The 19,906-nt window shown below is 45.5% G+C and overlaps 1 protein-coding gene across 2 annotated transcripts in view; it reads left to right on the forward strand.

Moving 5' to 3' along the window:
• Positions 1 to 10,126, forward strand: part of arid3c (AT rich interactive domain 3C (BRIGHT-like)) — a 91,091-nt gene extending 80,965 nt beyond the window's left edge. Inside the window, exons 6-7 of one of the 2 annotated variants that reach the window (XM_086111709.1) lie at positions 5,401 to 5,490; positions 8,994 to 10,126. In XM_086111709.1, coding sequence (XP_085967835.1) covers positions 5,401 to 5,490; positions 8,994 to 9,157 — 254 coding nt within the window. In that variant the 3' untranslated portion in view covers positions 9,158 to 10,126. The remainder of the gene's footprint in view (positions 1 to 5,400; positions 5,491 to 8,993) is intronic. The other variant, XM_086111710.1, reaches the window with a different exon arrangement.
• The last annotated feature ends 9,780 nt before the right edge of the window (positions 10,127 to 19,906 follow it).

Consider the following 19,906-nt stretch of genomic DNA (forward strand, 5'->3'; position numbering starts at 1 on the left):
AGGAAGTGGAGAATGGTATGCCTGTCAATACTGTCCGTTTAGGATGTGGAAGACATCTACATTATCGGCCCTCTGATAGCAGGTATGCTGCTGTTTGGTGTTAGCAGTTTCCTGATCTATCGTAAAATTCAACCGATGGGAGCGGCTTTATTGGAAGTGAAGAAGCTGCCGGTCTCTTTTTGGACGGCACAGCGCAGATGTCCAACACTCAGACTCAAGCAGTGACTGAGCTCAACCGCAAAATGGATGCGGTTTTGGGGCGTCTTTGCAAGATGGAGAACAACTTGGAGAAGTTGGAATCCGCGCTTCGAAAAAGAAATTGTGGATTTGGCTGATCGGCGCCAGTGAAGAGATCCAGGCCACGGACTCAAGGCTGTCTGGAATTGTTGGCGGCCGTCCCCAAAACAGCGCTATTGGACCCCTTATCCCTGGAAGGAAGTACGCATGGAAGCTAGTGCCCCACCATCACCCCCTCCTCTCAGCCATGGATTGATAAGCCAGGACTGTCTCCATGAGCAGACCTTGACAAAGCAGCTGCGGCCAGATACGCACACATAGTGATGGGTCCATGAGGCCTCATGAGGCGTGTCGACACAATGACACACTGTGTTGATACTGTGATGATACTGTGTCGCTGACCACTGCCACCTGCTGGACCTTCAAAATCCCTGCAGCCAACCCACTTGACAGACTGAACAGACTGATTTGATGATGAAGTGTATCCAATGCACTACCTCACTCTACCCACAATAGCCACAAGCGCCATTTTTATGTTGTTGTTTATGCTGTTTATATTGTCTATACTGTTCAGATTACATGCCTTTTTTTATACAGTGTAGGTGCTATCCTTTCTTAGCTGTGTGTGTTAATGCATATATGCACTGAGGATTGAGAGGAAGAAATTTCATCTATGCTGCATGTCACACATAAAGCATATTTGACAATAAAGATGACCTTGACCCTTGACAATATCATTCACATCCATGCATTCATATTGTATCATTCAATGTGTTTCAATAATGTGAAAATCATGTGAATGAGGATGCTTGTGGGCTTTGTCTTCACAAATTTTGATTTAGAAAAATAAGATGCTCCAGTGTTTTAAATTTTAGTCTGCTGCGTTTAATGCATGCTATTTCCCCTGTTGTGGAGAACACACACACAATGGAATAAGACATGTCAAAAATCAGAGAGGCACTTGGTGAGACAAGGAGATTTTAATAAATACCTTATTCTCCAAAAGGAGATCAAAATGGCTCTACACGGCGGACAATTTGTGTTTGTCCGGAAGCTGCTCCATAATATGCACATACTGTAACAATGTCACTCGAGTGAAGCGCGTCTCAACAGTCGATAGTCCGCTGCTTTATGCTGTGCGCATGTGAGCGCGAGCACGTACTCGCGGCACCGACCCAACCCACGCCACATATTAAGCTTTGAACTACGACAACAGCTAAGCTAGCCTAGCCGATGTAATGATGGTCAGCAGACAAGGTTTACCTTTTATGTGACTTTTAAAAGCAGCGTGGCAGAGTCATCAAACATGCGGTGTGCTCACTCGCAGTCACTTTCTGGAACTCCCCCTTATAGGCGGGACCTCTCAATCAACTGGAGTATGACGTACAGTACAAACGTTCATAAAGCACTTCTCATATAATAATAGCCTATTATATGACAGCCGACACGACGCTCGAAGTCAGACAGACAAATTTTTTCTGATAATCAGTGTGTTTTCCGTATTGCCCAAACATATATTTTTATTCGAGCGAGGGTGAGGTCTGGCATGTTTCGGCAGTCGGCATCGTGTCGCCAGACACACTTCCTTATAAACACTGTGCGGGCTTTTGCTGCGTCAACGCCCCCTGCACTGAGTCGACGCCCCCTGGACTGAGTGGCGCAGCCTGGAATGTGCCAAGCAGCCTGGACTGTGTCGACGCAGCCGATGCAGTCTAGATTGCGCCGGTGCAGTTCACGTGTCAATCACGTGATGTAATGAAGCAGCACATGCACCGACACGTGGATTGCTCTGTGAGCCCGACGCATGCGTCAACGCATCGGTGTCGCTGGACCCATCACTACGCACACACAACCAGACAATCACACGCACATACACACCCTTGAAATCACCGCCTTTATTGTTCCTGTTTTTTTTCCCCCCGTGATGTGATCCGATCTGCGGAGCGCACGGGGACCGTGCAGCTGGTCGGATGGGCCGCGTCGCGTGTTCTCCCCCCCCCCCCCCCCCCCCCCCGCTCCCTTCCCATCCATCCACCCCCTCATTACATGTTATGTCTTGTGATTTGTTTTAACTGTCATATGCTTCTAATGTGCAGGGCTTTTTTTTTTATCCCGTACTCAAATTATCCTAATATGAGTATAGTTAGAGCGTGTTTTTTTCCCCCCTCTCCCTCCCTAGTGGTTTCCTTTCTGAACTCTGACTTTAAATTTCCCCAGTGTGAGACAAATAAAGAATATCTTAATCTTAATTTTTGTTCTTTAGCATTTGACTCAGCATGAGGCTTGAGTTTTAGTATTACCGTTTTTGTGTTTTCTAAAGTCTTATACCAAGGGTGGCCAACCCACGGCTCACGAGCCGCATGAGGCTCTTTGGCTGGTTCAATGCGGCTCCCGGGCTTTAACACGAAAACGCCTCTGCGATGGCACTGCCATTCAAACAACGGTGCTTAATACATAGAATGTACGACGTCAGCCTATCACCAATCCCGTTACTTGATTGACATAGAGGGCAACCAATCAGATGACTGAATCACTGCCCATGTACAGACAACGGCGCTAAGTGCTAAGCTAGTAAGCGAATTACCTCGGTTTTAAGGCAGGGGTGCCCAATACGTCGATCGCAATCGACCAAGAACCAGCAGACGGGTCCCAGGTCGACCGCGAGCGGTGGGAGGAGGAAATGGGGGGGGAAAAAAAGATTTGTGTGTTTGTGTCTTTAGGTTTCATTTATGTTCGGGTGCTCAGGCTGTTGCTCATCGTAGCGTGCATGTCCAGTATATGTGCGCGGGTGCATGGTCGTGTGTGTGTGTGTGTGTGTGTGTGTGTGTGTGTTCATATGCTTGCACATGCGGGATCGGGTCGATCGTGGGAGGTTGGTCGCTCCAAAAGTTGATCTTTGGGGAAAAGTGTGTGTGTGTGTGTGTGTGTGAGTGCGTGCATCTGTGTGCGCATGTGTGTGTGTGTGTGTGTGGCTCTTTGCAGTAACACAGTAAAAAAATTGGCTCTTAGTCTCTGACTGGTTGGCCACCCCTGTCTTATACATTTGTTTTATTGTTTGTTGTTGTTTGTATTAATTATGCTCCATGTACAACACTTTGTATACAGTGGTGGTTGTTTTAAAGTGAACTATAAATACAGTTGAGTTGAGTTTACCTATGGTCTACACTCCACGGTTAGGAGGTGTACAACTGGAAATCGGAGGTGGAGTTGGTTAAGTACCTCGGTGTTTCTTTGCCGAAATACTGAATTGTTTGATCTTAAGTTTGGCTGATTGAACTTGAAATCAGATCTACAGAGATGGAATATCATTCCCCTCTTGAGTTTGAGCACCCAGATATGGTCAATTGGGATGAGTTTGTGGTTGCTCTATCCTTTTCATTGTCTCCATTTCAAAGTCTAAATACCACATAAACAATTTAGCGAATGGGACAAGGTATTTATGGCAGGGTCATAGGGGCCAGAATTAAATGTAAAACATTGCATTTAAGTAAAGAAAAGCATGGAATGGAACTCCAATGCATGCAAGATTACAATTAAGATTGCCATCTTAAACCTTTTACTTTGCCTCTGCTCAATGAATTACAATGCCGTTTGGCAAGAAATAGAAAGTGTGTTGGTACGCCAATAGCTGTTCTCCTGACATACAAGGCATTTGTGACAGAAATGGAAATTGCTGATGATTGTATGACAACCTGTCTTCTAAAAATATAAATAATAAAAATAATACATTTAATTTATAAGCGCCTTTCACTCAAGGACACTTTACAATCAAAACAAGAACAATAAAACCACAGATAAAATTATAAATAATAAAAGGAGAGATTAATTTAAACTGAATATGCAATTTTATGAATATGCGACAGGACGGTCCACAGCAGCATAGCCCAGACACAGGTCCCGTCGGCCCTCATCACGGAGCGCAGAGGAGTGGAGAAGGCACAGGGCCCCGTCTGACAGCCGAACAGGCAGGACGCCGGGACAGCGCGACCGAGGACAACTGTGCGACGACCGACGGTCCAAAACCACAACGAATTGCGACAGGAGTGTAGGGTTTCTCCCATGACGAGAGTAAACTGTAGAAACGACAGTAAACCGTAAAAAAACGCTAAAAAAAAGAATAATTGCAGGTGAGCAGCGGCAGGCAGACGCGGCAGGCAGACGCGGCAGGCAGACGTGCCAGCGTTCACTCAACCCGGAAGTTAAATATGACATGTTCAAAACACTTCCAGTAAAAGTATTTGCACATGCAAACTAGAGCGACATGACAAAGGTAAAGAGTGAATGAAAATATTTTGCCACTTTCTAATACAAAAATGTAAATAACAACAACAACAAAAAAACTGCAAAGAACTACCAATCTCAGGCCGCCCACAATTGTTAATCCATGACCTGCTACAATATTCGTAAAAAAATCATATCTGCACATGAATTAGTTTTCTGAGGACAACTCTGTTTTCTCAGAAGAACCAAATTATTCAAGGTCTTCCAAATGTGTGTCGTTATTGGCTTCAGCTAGGTTGCATCTTTATCTGACATGAATGAAAAGCGCCTTTCCTAAAATCAAAATTTTAAAGAATTGCTTTCACGATCGGCGGCACGGTGGTCGACTGGTTAGCACGTCGGTCAACTAGTTAGCGCATCGACCTCACAGTGCAGAGGTCATGGGTTCGATCCCGGCTCTGGCCTTCCTGTGTGGAGTTTGCATGTTCTCTCCGTGCCTGCGTGAGTTTTCTCCTCCCACATTCCAAAAACATGCATGGCAGGTTCATGGAACACTAAATTGTCCCTAGGTGAGAGTGTGAGCGTGAATGGTTGTCTATGTGTGCTGGCAAACAGTTCAGGGTGTACCCTAACTACTGCCCGAAGATAGCTGGCATAGACTCCAGCACGCCCGCGACCCTCTTGATGGTAAGCGGATTAGAAAATGAATGGATGGATGCATGTTTTTTACAATGCCAATAAAAAATTATTTCTAATGTTGAAGAAAATAGCTTTTCAAATGTCAGTAAATTTTCATTCCCATTGTTTCCCTCCAGAAGTCATTACTAAAGTTCTCCCCCTACTGTCACTCTTTTATTATCTACGCTACAGTGCTCCTCTCGCTTCTTCTGTGCTCTTTCTAAATCTTTATATTGAGTTTTCCTCTGCCTCCTCTCTTGACAGATGATAGACAAGAGACTGCATTGAACCTGTCTACCAATGGCATTAGCAGCATCAACATGTCAATAGAAATAAATGGAGTTGTCTACACAGGTAAATAGAGGGGCCGTTTGCTGATGTAATTGCAGGCAGGAAATTCAATAAGTTATAGCAGCATCCTGGTGCTTAGTTCTCAGCACAATTTGATGTCTTTGCGATAAAATCCAAGCGTAATGAAGTGGCAGTCCAATAGAATTAAAAAGGTTAAATATCTCAAAACTTTGCCTGTAGATTCAAGGTCGATGGGACTTATTGTCAAAGTGTGTGTTTAGTGTGTTTGCCTGCTTGCATGTGTGTGTGTGTGTGTGTGTGTTATTGTTCATCCACGTGTGTGTTATCGTGCATCTACAAATGTGTTCATGAATGTGTGTGTGTGTGTGTGTGTGTGTGTGTGTGTGTGCGCGCGCGCACGTGCGGGTCTAAGACAACTTGGTGTAATTATCGCCTCTCTGCTTTGAAAAAGATAACGTACTATATGCCTGATGGTTGTCACTTCATAAATGAGCTCACTCTTGGGAAGCCAATGTTCAGCAGCAATAGATTGAATTCATCCAGTTCAGAGTGCTACAGCAGGCAGGCAGACACTCTTTTATGGTAATTGTCCCCAATATAGAAGTGTAGTGGTGAACATGCAGAAATGTGATGTAAAGAGGCAAATGTCATCCAAAATCCTAGAATGCACAAGAGAAAACATGCCTTGTACTGTGTACTATGTGAAGATATCGTGTACTGTGACGCCACTGCAATTCTCTACAATGGCTTGCAAGCATTTATACCACTTGAAGTTTTCTAATGGTGTCATAATATAACCACAAACATCAATATATTTTACTAGGATTTTGTGGGCTTGACTGACAGAGTTGTGCATAATGACCTGATCGGACAATTAATTGAAATATTTTTATAAATAAAAAAATGAAAAACATATTTTCCTTTCAGCTTTTCGCTTCAGGGGTCGCCACAGTGAATCAGTTACCTCCATCTAACCCTGTTTTGTGCATCTTCTTCTCTCACACCAGCTACCTTCATGTCCTCTTTCACTACATCCATAAACCTCCTCTTTGGTCTTCCTCTCAGCCTCCTAATTGGCAGTTCAAAACTCAGCATCCATCTCCCAATATATTCACTCTCTCACCTCTGGACATGTCCAAACCATTTCAGTCTGGCCTTTCTGACTTTCTCTCCAAAACCTCTGACATGAATTGTCCCTCTGATGTACTCATTCCTATCCAACCTGGTCATTCCCAAAGAGAACCTCAACATCTTCATCTCTGCTACCTCCAGCTCTGCCTCCTGCCTTTTCTTCAGTGGCACTGTCTCCAGTCCAACAGTGTGGCTGGTCTCACCGCAGTTTTATACACCTTTCCTTTCATCTTAGCTGAAATTCTTCTATTACACATCACACCTGACACTTTTCTTCATCCGTTCACACTTCTTCACCTCTTTTCCACACTCTCCATTTCTGTGGACAGTTGCCCCCAAGTTCTTAAAATCCTCCACCTTCTTTATCTCTTCTACCTGCACTACTCTAATACTTCTCTGCCACCCCAGACGTCCTTGACGAAAAAATGAAAAATGTGGCATGTAAAAGATTCAGCCCAGACCCATCCCAAGACCTGATTCTTACGGGTGTCACAATAAATGCACAGTGAGAGGTCGGGTGTAATTGGCCCGGTCATTGGTATTAATACCTGACAGAGAGTACATACTTTGCTCCATATTTCTGATGCTACTGTACTTAATTCACACAGCACTGCCGCTCCCTAGTCAGTAGTCTTGAATGCGCCCTTAGCGCCACTGGCAAGTATTACCATAGACAAAATTTACAGTACATATGCATGTTGTTCATATATATATATATATGAGTCCATAGACGCCACAGCTGGATTGGATGCAGCAGAGTGAAACAAATTGTGAATATGCCTAGTTCACTTGCACCTTTAAAATACATCATTAAGTAAGAAACCACAGAATTAATACAAAATAATTGCCTCTAATTGTGTGAGGTTATTCTTACCCGATTTTACAAATCCAATCTTCCAATTTTATGGCTAATACAACGGCTGTTTTGAACATAGCCGACACACTGACATATGCCTCGCATTGGCCTACCGGCTGAAGGCGCTGTCTGCAGCAGAAACAGAAAGAAAGAAAAGAAAAGAAAATCAATCTTCATCTTAGATGTCAAAAAGATTTGTGGCTCCCGTTGTTTCTTTTTTGAAACAGGTTCAAATGGCTCTTCAGTTGCTGATTCCAACTTAATATGTCCCCCCTTCACTTAACATAGTGAGACTGTGTCAGGGAAAGTCCTAAATGTGTCATTGTAGAAAAGCTTAAGATGGCTGACTGTTCAAAAACTGTTTGTTCATGGTCACTTCTATCTCTGAAAGCAGAACATTCCCCAGTACTTCTGATTTTTTTGGACAATAAGCATTTTCCTCTCAATAGAGCTGCTCACTAAATAAGCTTTTGTCACTTGATATAGACAACTCTTCATCCATAAAATTTGAAATAATTGCTCTGATATTTTCAGAGGTTGAAGTGGGCACAAGTAGAGATGAATACATCTATTTGGTGACAGCTGATTGCAGTTTTGTGACATGAAGTTACCGAAGCTTTTTTATTTCACATTTACTTTTGGAGAGGACTGTAAATAATATCATATGCAACTGGCAGCGATCAGCCTGGGATGGGAACGATAAAATGCCCTTTACTATTTTTCCTTAAATTTGTGGTGTCGTAGGAAACAATCATTTTCTTCAAAAGGGAGAGTCGGTGACTGAGTCAATTCAAAACTGCTGATTAAAACTTGCCACTCACTATGGATACAATATAAGGAACAATTATCATAAAATGTTGAATTTGATGTTGATAAATTCATTGCCAGCAGTAAGAGTGGTTAACTGAGGGGGCAAGGCATTTGGTGGAGGTGGACAAGGTAATAAGGTAGACCTACCAGACTCGAAAATCACAGGTAGTCTGATATAATTCACTGTACTATGACTACTGTCCTTTTAAAAGATTCAACATTATTTGCCGTCTGGCCCTGAATGACACGTGAATGCAAAAATAGATTGGGGTCAAACAATTTTCCATAGAAAAACATTGGCCTGAAAACTAGTAACTATGTGGTCTTAATCACAACAACAAATAACTAAACATGTTACAGCATATCAAAAACTGCAACATCAAATTACTAAACACGGGAGTAAATTGTCGTGTTTTTGTTATGCTGTTGTGTTCAGTTATTTGTTGCTGCGATTCATTTGTTGCTGTAGTGTTTTTTTATTTACTCTGTTCCGTTATTTGTTGTTTTTTAAAATCTGTTTTCACATTTTTTGTTTGTTTGTTGTTATGATTTTAATTTGGCTGTCTTCAAATTTTATGATGCTATCTGGTCGCCCAAAGAATGTAATTTCCCAACGACAAACTAAAACCAGTTACATATTCATTTTATCTTTTAAGATGATCTCTTCAGAAACAATAATTCCTGTTATTGTCTCTAAAAAAAGATTATGACAAATAAAATGCTGATTTTAATTTGGTTTGCTTTCTAGGGGTCCTATTTGCTAGGCAGGCATCTATACCAGGGATCATAGGACATCATGGGAGACAAAGCCAATGTACAACTCAGCAAAAGTTCCAGCCGTCTTGCTCTTCCTCTTCTTCACCATTTGCTTCTGCAGTTTATAAGCACAGGAATTCGATGTCCTTGCCTTAAGTTTCCTGTTGTTCTCTATTCTATTCTTCCCACTCTTTCGAGATGATCTGTACATGCAACAGACTGTCACAATGAGGTAAATAGTTTCATTCAGTTATTTCTGAGGATTGAATAATTTTGCACTGCAAGATGATCTTTACACTCAGTGAGGACACATCATTTTCAAGTGATGAGAGTTGTTGCGTCAGCAATCAGTTATTTAGTGAGTAGTAGGATGTTCCCTCATTAATGCGTATCTGGATTTATTTCCTTTTTATAGATGTACAGTAATCCCTCATTTATCGCGGTTAATGGGGACCAAAGCCACCCACGGTAAACGAAAATCCGCTAAGTAGCGATCAATTACCATAGACATTTAAAAAAAATGCCCCACGTGGGGCTTTGCGCTTCACCAGAGCGCAGTAACACGCGCGCACATACACACACACACACACACACACACACACACACACACACACACAAAGACCAGCGATCCCACTGCGTGCAGCAGACGTGTTTATGATGAGTTAAATAAGGATGATTGGACAATTAAGGATGGAAGAGACGTGCTTTTGTTCATATAAGCCTCCTCTCTCTCTCTCTCTCTCTCTCAGCCATACACACACACACATACACGCACACACACAGACACGCGGGCACACCCATAAACAACACTTAGACACTGATTAAAGATCAAAGAGTAACCCAGTGATAAGACAGAAAGAAGATATACAGCCACTCAACATGGCTTTCCATCTTCTCACCCCCCCCCCTCACCCCACATGTACTGTATGTTGCTCGATGTGACTCGCTGTTGTTTTGCTGATGTCCACTGCTTCTCGCGGACCGTTTGCGGACTTTTTGCGGACTTAAAAAAAAAAAAAAAATATATATATATATATATATATATATACATCCATCCATCCATCCATTTTCCGAACCGCTGAATCCTCACTAGGGTCGCGGGGAGTGCCGGAGCCTATCCCAGCCGTCGTCGGGCAGTAGGCGGGGGACACCCTGAACCGGTTGCCAGCCAAACGCAGGGCACACAGAGACGAACAACCATGCGCGCTCACAATCACACCTAGGGACAATTTAGTGTGTTCAATAAGCCTGCCATGCATGTTTTTGGAACGTGGGAGGAAACCGGAGCACCCGGAGAAAACCCACGCAGGCCCGGGGAGAACATGCAAACTCCACACAGGGAGGCCGGAGCTGGAATCTCTGCACTGTGAAGTCGATGTGCTAACCACTGGACTACCGGGCCGCCCGCTATATATATATACAGTATATATACAGTATATATATATGTCGCTCATATATATATGAGCGGCTGGATAGCTCAGTTGGTAGGACATCGGTTTGGCGTACGGGAGACGGTGGTTCGAATCCCGCCTGGGGCAAAAAAAAATGAGCACATAACACAGTGTGGGTCCTTGGGCAAGATCCTTGACGCGAATGCCTACCTCATACAATGATGAGAGACAATACAAGGAATGACATGCCGGCTCAGACGTCGCCCGGCCAAACAAGGTGCTGGGGAACCAGAGCATCTTGATGAAAAATGGGCTACTGGAACAAAGCGGAGATGGGCGAGATGCGATAACATGGCTCTGTTGGAATGCTACTACTCAAGCAACCCTAGTCAGAGGGGTTACATGCAGAGAATGTGGGCTAAATGGTTACTTCGAAACCCACAGTCACGGTTGACCACGAAACAACTAGTAGCTCAGTGTTCCAACATCCACAAACGGCAACTGCTGTCACAACTTGAGATTGATGAGGTACAACGCAGGTTCCATGGTGAAGGGCCCCAGGCTGCCAGATCAGAGGAGGAGGTCATACCAGAGATTGGGAGGCAAGCCCCAATGAATGCAGATGATGAGATTGGGAGGCCAGCCCCAATGAATGAAATGCTGAGCGAGGCAGCAACTGACCTCTGCAGCAACTGAGCTAAGAATGAAAAGCTGGGCAACCTAGAAACCGATTACAACGGCTATGTGAAGTACCACCTGAAAGTCTCATGGAAAGTGTGAATGCAGCACTGAGGACGATCTCGACCGTAACGATCACGGAAACCAATGAGCTGATATACGCTTCAGCATCAGTAGTCATGCCAGGCTATAAGAGAGATAACATGAGATATGTTATCCACCATGGAAAAGACGGTTGGAGGCTAAGATCAAGGCGGCTCGGAAATATGTGAGTCAATTGACGGAGGCCCAGAGAGGTGTGATGAAAAGGCCGACACCCGAGAGGTACATCCAGATGACTATACCTGAAGCACTCGAAACTGCCAAACAAAGGCTCCAAGCCGCCTAAAGCGGTACACGAAAGAGAATGAGGCCAGATGAATAAACAGGCTGTTCACAACACAACCTGCGAAAGTGTAGACACCTCCCTGAACAGAAGCCAGTTACCATAACAGTGGCAGACATACAGGAAAGAGTCTCAGATATGAAGAACTGGCCAGCACCAGGCCGGACATGGTCACAGCACTCCATGAGCGCCTAGCAGCACAAATGAACCAGCTGTTGAGGGATCGGATTCACCCAGGATGGCTAACCGAAGGGCGAACGATCCTGATCATGAAGGATCCCTCAAAGGGTGCAGTCCCATCCAACTATCGGCCAATAACCTGTCTCTTCACAACATGGAAGCTCATGTCATCATTGCGACTAAAATAAGTGGACAACCGTGACTGTGGGTTTCGAAGTAACCATTTAGTAACATGAGCGAAGCACAGAAGGGCATTGGTAGAGATACCAGAGGAGCCAAACATCCGCTCCTGGTTGACAGAACAGTCGCACAAGACTGCAGGTCCCGACATACCAACCTGTGCACAGCCTGGATTGATTACAAGAAAGCATATGACTCGATGCCACATACATGGATCACTGAATGCTTGGAGTTGTATAAGGTGAACAGGACCCTAAGAGCCTTCGTTGCGAACTCGATGAGGATGTGGAAAACCACACTTGAAGCCAATGGCAAGCCACTTACCCAAGTGTCCATCAAATGTGGCATATACCAAGGTATGCACTCTCCCCACTGCTGTTCTGCATAGGACTGAACCCCGTAAGCCATGTAATCACCAAGACAGGCTATGGATACCGCCTCAGAAATGGAGCTACAATCAGTCACCTACTCTACATGGATGACATAAAGCTGAAAGGGACATAGACTCCCTGATCCACACAACCAGGATCTACAGCAGCGACATCGGGATGTCATTCGGGCTTGAGAAATGTAGTCGGATGGTGACTAAGAGAGGAAAGGTAGTCCGCACTGAAGGGGTCTCACTCCCTGAAGGAACAATAGCAGACATTGAGGACAGCTACAAGTACCTCGGTATACCACAAGCCAATGGCAACCTCGAACTGGCAACAAGGAAAGCGGCTATGGCCAAATACCTCCAGCGAGTGAGGCAAGTCCTAAGAAGCCAGCTCAATGGCAAGAATAAAACCCGGGCAATAAACATGCCCTGCCAGTGATCAGATACCCTGCAGGAAAAATCAGGTGGCCAAAGTAAGAGATTCAGACCACGGACGTTAAGGCCCGAAAGCTCCTAACCATGCATGGAGGGTTCCATCCCAAATCCAGCACCCTGAGAATAAAGGAAGGAGGCCGGGGACTAGTGAGTGTGAGAGCCACTGTCCAGGATGAAACATCCATGAATACATCAAGGAGAAGGCTCCAACAGATGACGTACTCAGAGAATGTCTCAGACAATGGGGAACAGAGGATGAGGTGCTGGAAGAGGGACCATCATGGGAAGACAAGCCCCTACATGGGATGTACCACCGGACCATAACTGAAGTGGCTGATCTCAAGAAGTCCTATCAGTGGCTAGAGAGGGCTGGCCTGAAGGACAGCACAGAGGCACTCATCCTGGCTGCTCAGGAGCAGGCCCTGAGCACCAGAGCCATTGAGGCCCAGATATACCACACCAGACAAGGCCCAAGGTGTAGGTTCTGCAAAGAGGCACCTGAGACGATCCAACACACAAGGATACTGCGCAGAACCCTCAAGCTTCCTGGCCTCTGGTAGAGGACCCGAGCTGAATGAGGGACGGACCCCACCCGAGGGGTGAGACGAGGATATATACAGTATATATGAGAAATCGCGGTTTGGATGATTGATATATGCCACATTTTCTTTTATCTTTTGATCTGCTTCAATAATGTAATGAATTTAACATGAAAATAGGGTTTTCTCAGTCATTTTTCGATGAGATTAAAACATAGATTCATTAGATCAATTAATTACAGACCCTAATTAATGTCACAAACCACTATTCCTCACTAGGGGGCATTTTATTTAAAATAATCATAAAAATAGATAGGTCAACAAAACTAATCCTGTGAGGGGAAATCAAGGTACTTTAATCTGCAAATCACTCAGCACAAATCATTTTCAAACAACTGCGTAATATATTCAATGCCTTATAAGGACAGGATACTTATTGTTCAAACTGATTGAGATTCTTTTTCTTTTGCAAATATTCACTCAGCTTGAATATGATGCCTGAAAGACAACTTTTGTGAACCACAGTGTTACTTAAATTTTTAATAACCTTCGGTCAGCGTTTGGAAACTGAACAAAATATTCACTGAAGTTTTGGCGGTGCAATTCTTCCGCATTCGTTCTCAATGTATAACTTGAGTTGCTGAACAGTCCTGGGTCCCCGTTGCCATATTTTGCCCTTCATCATTCGATACACATTTTTAACAGGACACAGGCTTGGACTGCTGGCAGTTTTGAGCCACTCTTGTATTACAGCAACAAGCAACTAAAACGGGTAAATTCACATTGGTAGACATTTGATTCCGCAAATGACGCACTCAGCTCCAATATTTGAGGACAAAAAAAATCTTGAATTTTTTTTTCTACTTTCTTCCCTCCAAATTTTGCTGCTGTAGAATGCGAATTTCTCCATTGTGAGACAAGTAAAGGTTTTCTTATCTTACCTCAGTGATATACAGTTTGTGTAAATCCATACGTGTAAATCATAGTAGTCTGCATTGTTAACACATTTACACTTGTTTGAAAAATGTTTTGTTTTTTTCTTGGACTGGTCACTGGATTCCATTTCATTCAATTTTGTATGATTATGCCAAAGACGGAAATACTTTCTGACACATCTACCTCATTTGCTATAGACTGCCCACATACAGTACACCAGCTTACTTGGTGTTTCATAACTATGTATTTGTGTGAACTGACAAAGCATTTCATTGAGAGTTGAATGTAACAATAGTGAGTCGAAGGTTTTTTTTTGTTTGTTTTTGTTTTTTTGCATTGGGACGCACAGCAGAGTGTAATTTGTCAATGCAATCAGGACAAGTCCTCATTAATGTACATGAAAGCAAACTATCCAGATATTTGTATCCTGTCCTGAAGATAGACCATGTTTGAAGCACTGAAAAAGGCTTTATATCACTCTTACCAGAAATTATACTTAAACTGTCACGAATGTGATATATTTGATATTTGCTTTTGTGTACCAAATGCAATTGTGAGAACATAAATATGCAAATCTGTGAGTTGAGTCAGCAATGCCTTTAGCTGATTACTTTGTGTAAGTATTCTCAAACCAAGCTGGCTGGAAATGGGCACATGCAACGACTTATTCAGCCTGACAATTCAAGCACTGTTACCTCATGCTTCAGGAGTTCACCTGCACTTTTCGTCACCTCTGCTTTGTATTTTATTCACTCATTATCTTGGGTGTGTAGGATCGTGTTCGGCTGTCCATTTGAATGCATAACACACTTCTCAGCGCTCTTAAAGTGGTGCACTTCTGCTTCATCATTGGGTGTGATAGCAATTTCAAGAGAGATGAAGATCAATGTATTTATTTGCATTTCAAAGAAAATTATGCAGCAGGGCCCACAGAGAGAAGAAATGTATCAACATGGAAAGTGAACATCTCCTGTGAAGCCCCCCATGGCCAATCCATCGTTTGGGCTTGTGTGTGCAGCGGTCAGTTTGTCAGCAGACTAAGTCTGTTTACCTTTATAATCGTAGTGATATTAGGGATGTTTTTTTTTTTTTTACCCCCCCCCCCCCCCCAACCCCCAAAAAAAGGCCTGGCACAGTGAGCGGCTGGTTAGCACATCGGCCTCACAGTGCAGAGGTGCAGCGTTCAATTCCGGCTCCAGCCATGCTGTGTGGAGTTTGCATGTTCTCCCCGTACCTGCGTGGGTTTTCTCCAGGTACTCTGGTTTCTTCCCACATTCCAAAAACATGCATGGTAGGTTGATTGAAAACTCTGAATTCTCCCGAGATGTGATTGTGAGCGTGAATGGTTGTTTGTCTCTGTCTACCCTGCAATTGGCTGGCAACCAGTTCAGGGTGTTCCCTACTTACTGCCCGAAAACAGCTGGGACAGGCTCCAGCACACCCGCGACCCTCATGAGGATAAGCCGATTAGCAAATGGAGGTATGGATGGATGGACAAAATGGCCTATTAAATCACACTCAACTCCAAGTCACTTATGTTTTGAATTCATGCAAAAGCGAGCGAGGGAGTACAACTTAGCCAATGGATGATTCCAACATTAGCGAAAACAAATGTCTTGAGGCAAACCCAGATCGCTGCTATACATATCAGTGCATAACAGCTAATTGTTTTCTACTGAAGAAGAATAGGGTGGCCCGGTGGTCCAGTGTTTAGCGCGTCGACCTCACAGTGCAGAGGTACCGGGTTCAATTCCAGCTCCGGCCTCCCTGTGTGGAGTTTGCATGTTCTCCCCGGGTCTGCATGGGTTTTCTCTGGGTGCTCCGGTTTCCTCCCACGTTCCAAAAACATGCATGGCAGGCTAATTGAACACTCCAGATTGTCCCTAGGTGTGAGTGTGAGCGGAAATGGTTGTTTGTTTCTGTGTGCCCTGAGATTGGCTGCCAACCGGTTCAGGGTGTCCCTCGCCTACTGCCCGGAGACAACTGGGATGGGCTCCAGCACCCCCCACGACCCTAGTGAGGATAAAGCGTTTCAGAAAATGAATGAAGAAGAATGAAATAAGGCACGAGTTGAATAAGCACTCCGACATCTGTTGATTCATCTGTCTCTCGCTGTCACTGTTAAATCACTGGAGCGAGGGGTGCATTACAGGCACAATGACTGAGCCAAATTCAGCAGTCATGTTGACAACAAGTCACTGATGGTGTAATGGTAAACTTAGCTGACTTGTGTGCGGGTAGCATGGGATCGGTTCCCACTGTGATGGTGTGAATGTGGGTGTGTATGGTTGTTCGTCTGTGTGTGTGCTCTGTGACTGACTGGCGACCAGTTGAAGGGTTACTCTGCCTTTCACCCGAAGTCAGCTGGGATAGGCTACAGCATTTCCTGCAACCCTCTTCAACGCTTCAGGATGAACAGTGTTGAAAATGGATGGATGGATGTTGACAACACCTGATAAACATAACAAACGTGAAGCATCATTGCCACATTATTATGTTCAATAATGCACAGATGAAGTGCTGATGACAACTTTATATAATGGAGAATAACAAATGCTCGCTGCACTGTGTGATGACTGTATGTGCAGAAGAGCATACCATTACCGGTAGATGTACAACATTAACAACACTTGTCTGTTTACTTGTCCATGTAACGGCTTCTTCGGATACGATTTTTAAGTTTACAGTCTGTATTCATAGGCTTCCAGAATAGTTATAATCCTCTAGTGATTTCTAAACTTTCATTTGGGGGTGCGTCATACAACATGTCATTAAGACTCCACCATCCATTTTCCACCGCTAATCCGGGGTCGGGACGCGGGGGCAGCAGCTTTAGGAGGAAAGCCCAGACTTCTCTCTCCCCAGCCACTTCTTCGAGCTCTTCCTGGTGGATCCCGAGGCGTTCCCAGGCCAGCTGGGTGACATAGTCTTTCCAGCGTGTCCTGGGTCGTCCCCGGGGTCTCCTGCCAGTGAGACATGCCCGGAACACCTCACCAGGGAGGCATCCAGGAGGCATCCTAATTAGATGCCCGAGCCACCTCATCTGGCTCCTCTCGATGTGGAAGAGAAGCGGCTCGACTCTGAGCCCTTCCCGGATGACCAAGCTTCTCATCTTATCTCTAAGGGAGAGCCCGGTCACCCTGCGCAGAAAACTTATTTCGGCTGCTTGTATCTGGGATCTCATTCTTTCGGTCACGACCCATAGCTCGTGACCATAGGTGAGGGTTGGGACGTAGATCGACCGGTAAATTGAAAGTTTACGACAGACCGATACAACGTCTGCATCACAGCAGACACTGCACCGATCCGCCTGTCAATCTCTCGTTCCCTCCTGCCCTCACTTGTGAACAAGACCCCAAGATACTTAAACTCCTCCACTTGGGGCAAGATCTCCTCCCCGACCCGGAGAGGGCACTCCACCCTTTTCCGACTGAGGACCATGGTTTCAAATTTGGAGGTGCTGATCTTCATCCCAACCGCTTCACACTCAGCTGCGAAACGCTCCAGTGAGAGTTGGAGAGCCCTGCTTGAAGGAACCAACAGTACCACATCATCTGCAAAAAGCTGAGATGCAACACTGAGGCCACCAAAACGGACCCCCTCAATGCTTTGGCTGCACCTAGAAATTCTGTCCATAAAGGTGATGAACAGAATCGGCGACAAAGGGCAGCCTTGGCGGAGTCCAACCCGCACTGGAAACGATTCCGACTTATTGCCGGGAATGCGAACCAAACTATGACATTGGCAGTATAGGGACCGAACAGCCCGTATCAGGGGGCTCAGTACCCCATACTCCCGAAGTGCCCCCCACAGAACTCCCCGAGGGACACGGTCAAACGCCTTCTCCAAGTCCACAAAACACATGGAGACTGGTTGGACGAATTCCCACGTACGCTCGAGGACCCTGCTAAGGGCGTAGAGCTGGTCCACAGTTCCAGGGCCGGGACGAAAACCACACTGCTCCTCCTCAATCTGAGGCTCGACTTCCTGACGGACCCTCCTCTCCAGCAACCCTGAATAGACCTGACCAGGGAGGCTGTGGAGTGTGATCCCTCTGTAGTTGGAACACACCCCCCGGTCCCCCTTTTTAAAAAGAGGGACCACCACCCCGGTCTGCCAATCCAGAGGCACTCTCCCTGCTGACCACGCGATGTTGCAGAGGCGTGTCAACCAGGATAGCCCCACAACATCCAGAGCCTTGATCTCATCCACCCCTCGTGCCTTGACACCGAGGAGCTTTTTAGCCACATTGGTGACTTCAACCACAGAGATAGGAGAGCCCACCTCAGGGTCCTCAGACTCTGCTTCCTCCAAGGAAGCCATGTTGTTGGAGTTGAGGAGGTCTTCAAAGTATTCTGCCCACCGGTTCACAATGTCCCGAGTCGAAGTCAGCAGCGCCCCATCCTCACTGTACACAGTGTTAGTGGTGCACTGCTTCCCCCTACCGAGACGTCGGATGGTGGACCAGAATTTCCTCGAAGCCGTCCGGAAGTCGGCTTCTGTGGCCTAAGGTGTTCGTTATGGACAATCCGTGACAAGCACAGAAGTCCAATAACAAAACAGCACTCGAGTTCTGATCAGGGGGGCTGTTCCTCCCAATCACGCCCCTCCAGGTCTCACTGTCATTGCCCACGTGGGCATTGAAGTCCCCCAGCAGAACAAGAGAGTCCCCAGCAGGAGTACTCTCCAGCACACCATCCAAGGACTCCAAAAACGGTGGGTACGCTGAGCTGCTATTTGGTGCATATGCACAAACAACGGTCAGGACCCATCCCCCCACCCAAAGGCGGAGGGAGGCAACCCTTTCGTCTACCGGTGTGAACCCCAATGTACAGGCACTAAGCCGGGGGGCAATGAGTATGCCCACACCTGCTCTGCGCCTCTCACCGTGAGCAACTCCAGAGTGGAAGAGAGTCCACCCCTCTCGAGAGAACTGGTACCAGAACCCAGGCTGTGTGTGGAGGCAAGTCCGACTATATCCAGTCGGAACCTCTCTACCTTGCACACCAACTCGGGCTCCTTCCCTGCAAGAGAGGTGACATTCCACGTCCCTAGAGCTCGCTTCTGCAGCCGAGGATTGGACCGCCAGGGCCCCCGCCTTTGGCTGCTGCCCAGCTCACATTGCACCCGACCCCTTTGGCCCCTTCCATGGGTGGTGAGCCCATGAGAAGGTCATTAAGACTCATTTGGGATAAACCTCGCCAGTGTAAGCCAGGCTTTTGTATCTAACATTCGTGACCTCTGAAATCAAATATGTTCTTGTCAATAGACATAAAAAAACTAGCACAATGAACTAGGAAGATGTCCTCATACTTATATTTGATTGTACTGTCGTGGTTTAGCAAAATCCTGTGATTGTCTTCTGTTATATTGTAGTGTAATGGTGTGATCAGTGGTTATAAAGTTAAATGACACCGTATGTTGCTTTGTTAGTATACAAATTATATAAAGAGAATCAGTGCTGCAGGGGACAATCTTCCGCCTCTAAACCAGGGATCGGGAACCTATGGCTCGCGAGCCATATATGGCTCTCTTTGATGGCAGCATATGGCTCGCAGAAAAATCTTTAATTTTGAAAAAAAAAAAATCGTGAGAGTCCTTTGCGCATGCGCGAACCGGCGTCTAGAAAGCCGGTTTGGGCCGATTTTCGCGGGAAAGTGGCAAACGTACATGTCATTGTGTCTAATTATTCATCTATCAATCGCCTTGGCAAAGCAGATGAGGCAGAGACACTGTTCAAGTGGGGTTGCCTAATTTGCTGTCGAAAATAGTGGCCGATGTGCGCATGTGCGTGAGATCGAGGAG

Source organism: Hippocampus guttulatus, chromosome 5, assembly GCF_054856545.1.
Source record: "Hippocampus guttulatus isolate MCC_2025c chromosome 5, RoL_Hgut_1.0, whole genome shotgun sequence".
Taxonomy (NCBI): Eukaryota; Metazoa; Chordata; class Actinopteri; order Syngnathiformes; family Syngnathidae; genus Hippocampus; species Hippocampus guttulatus.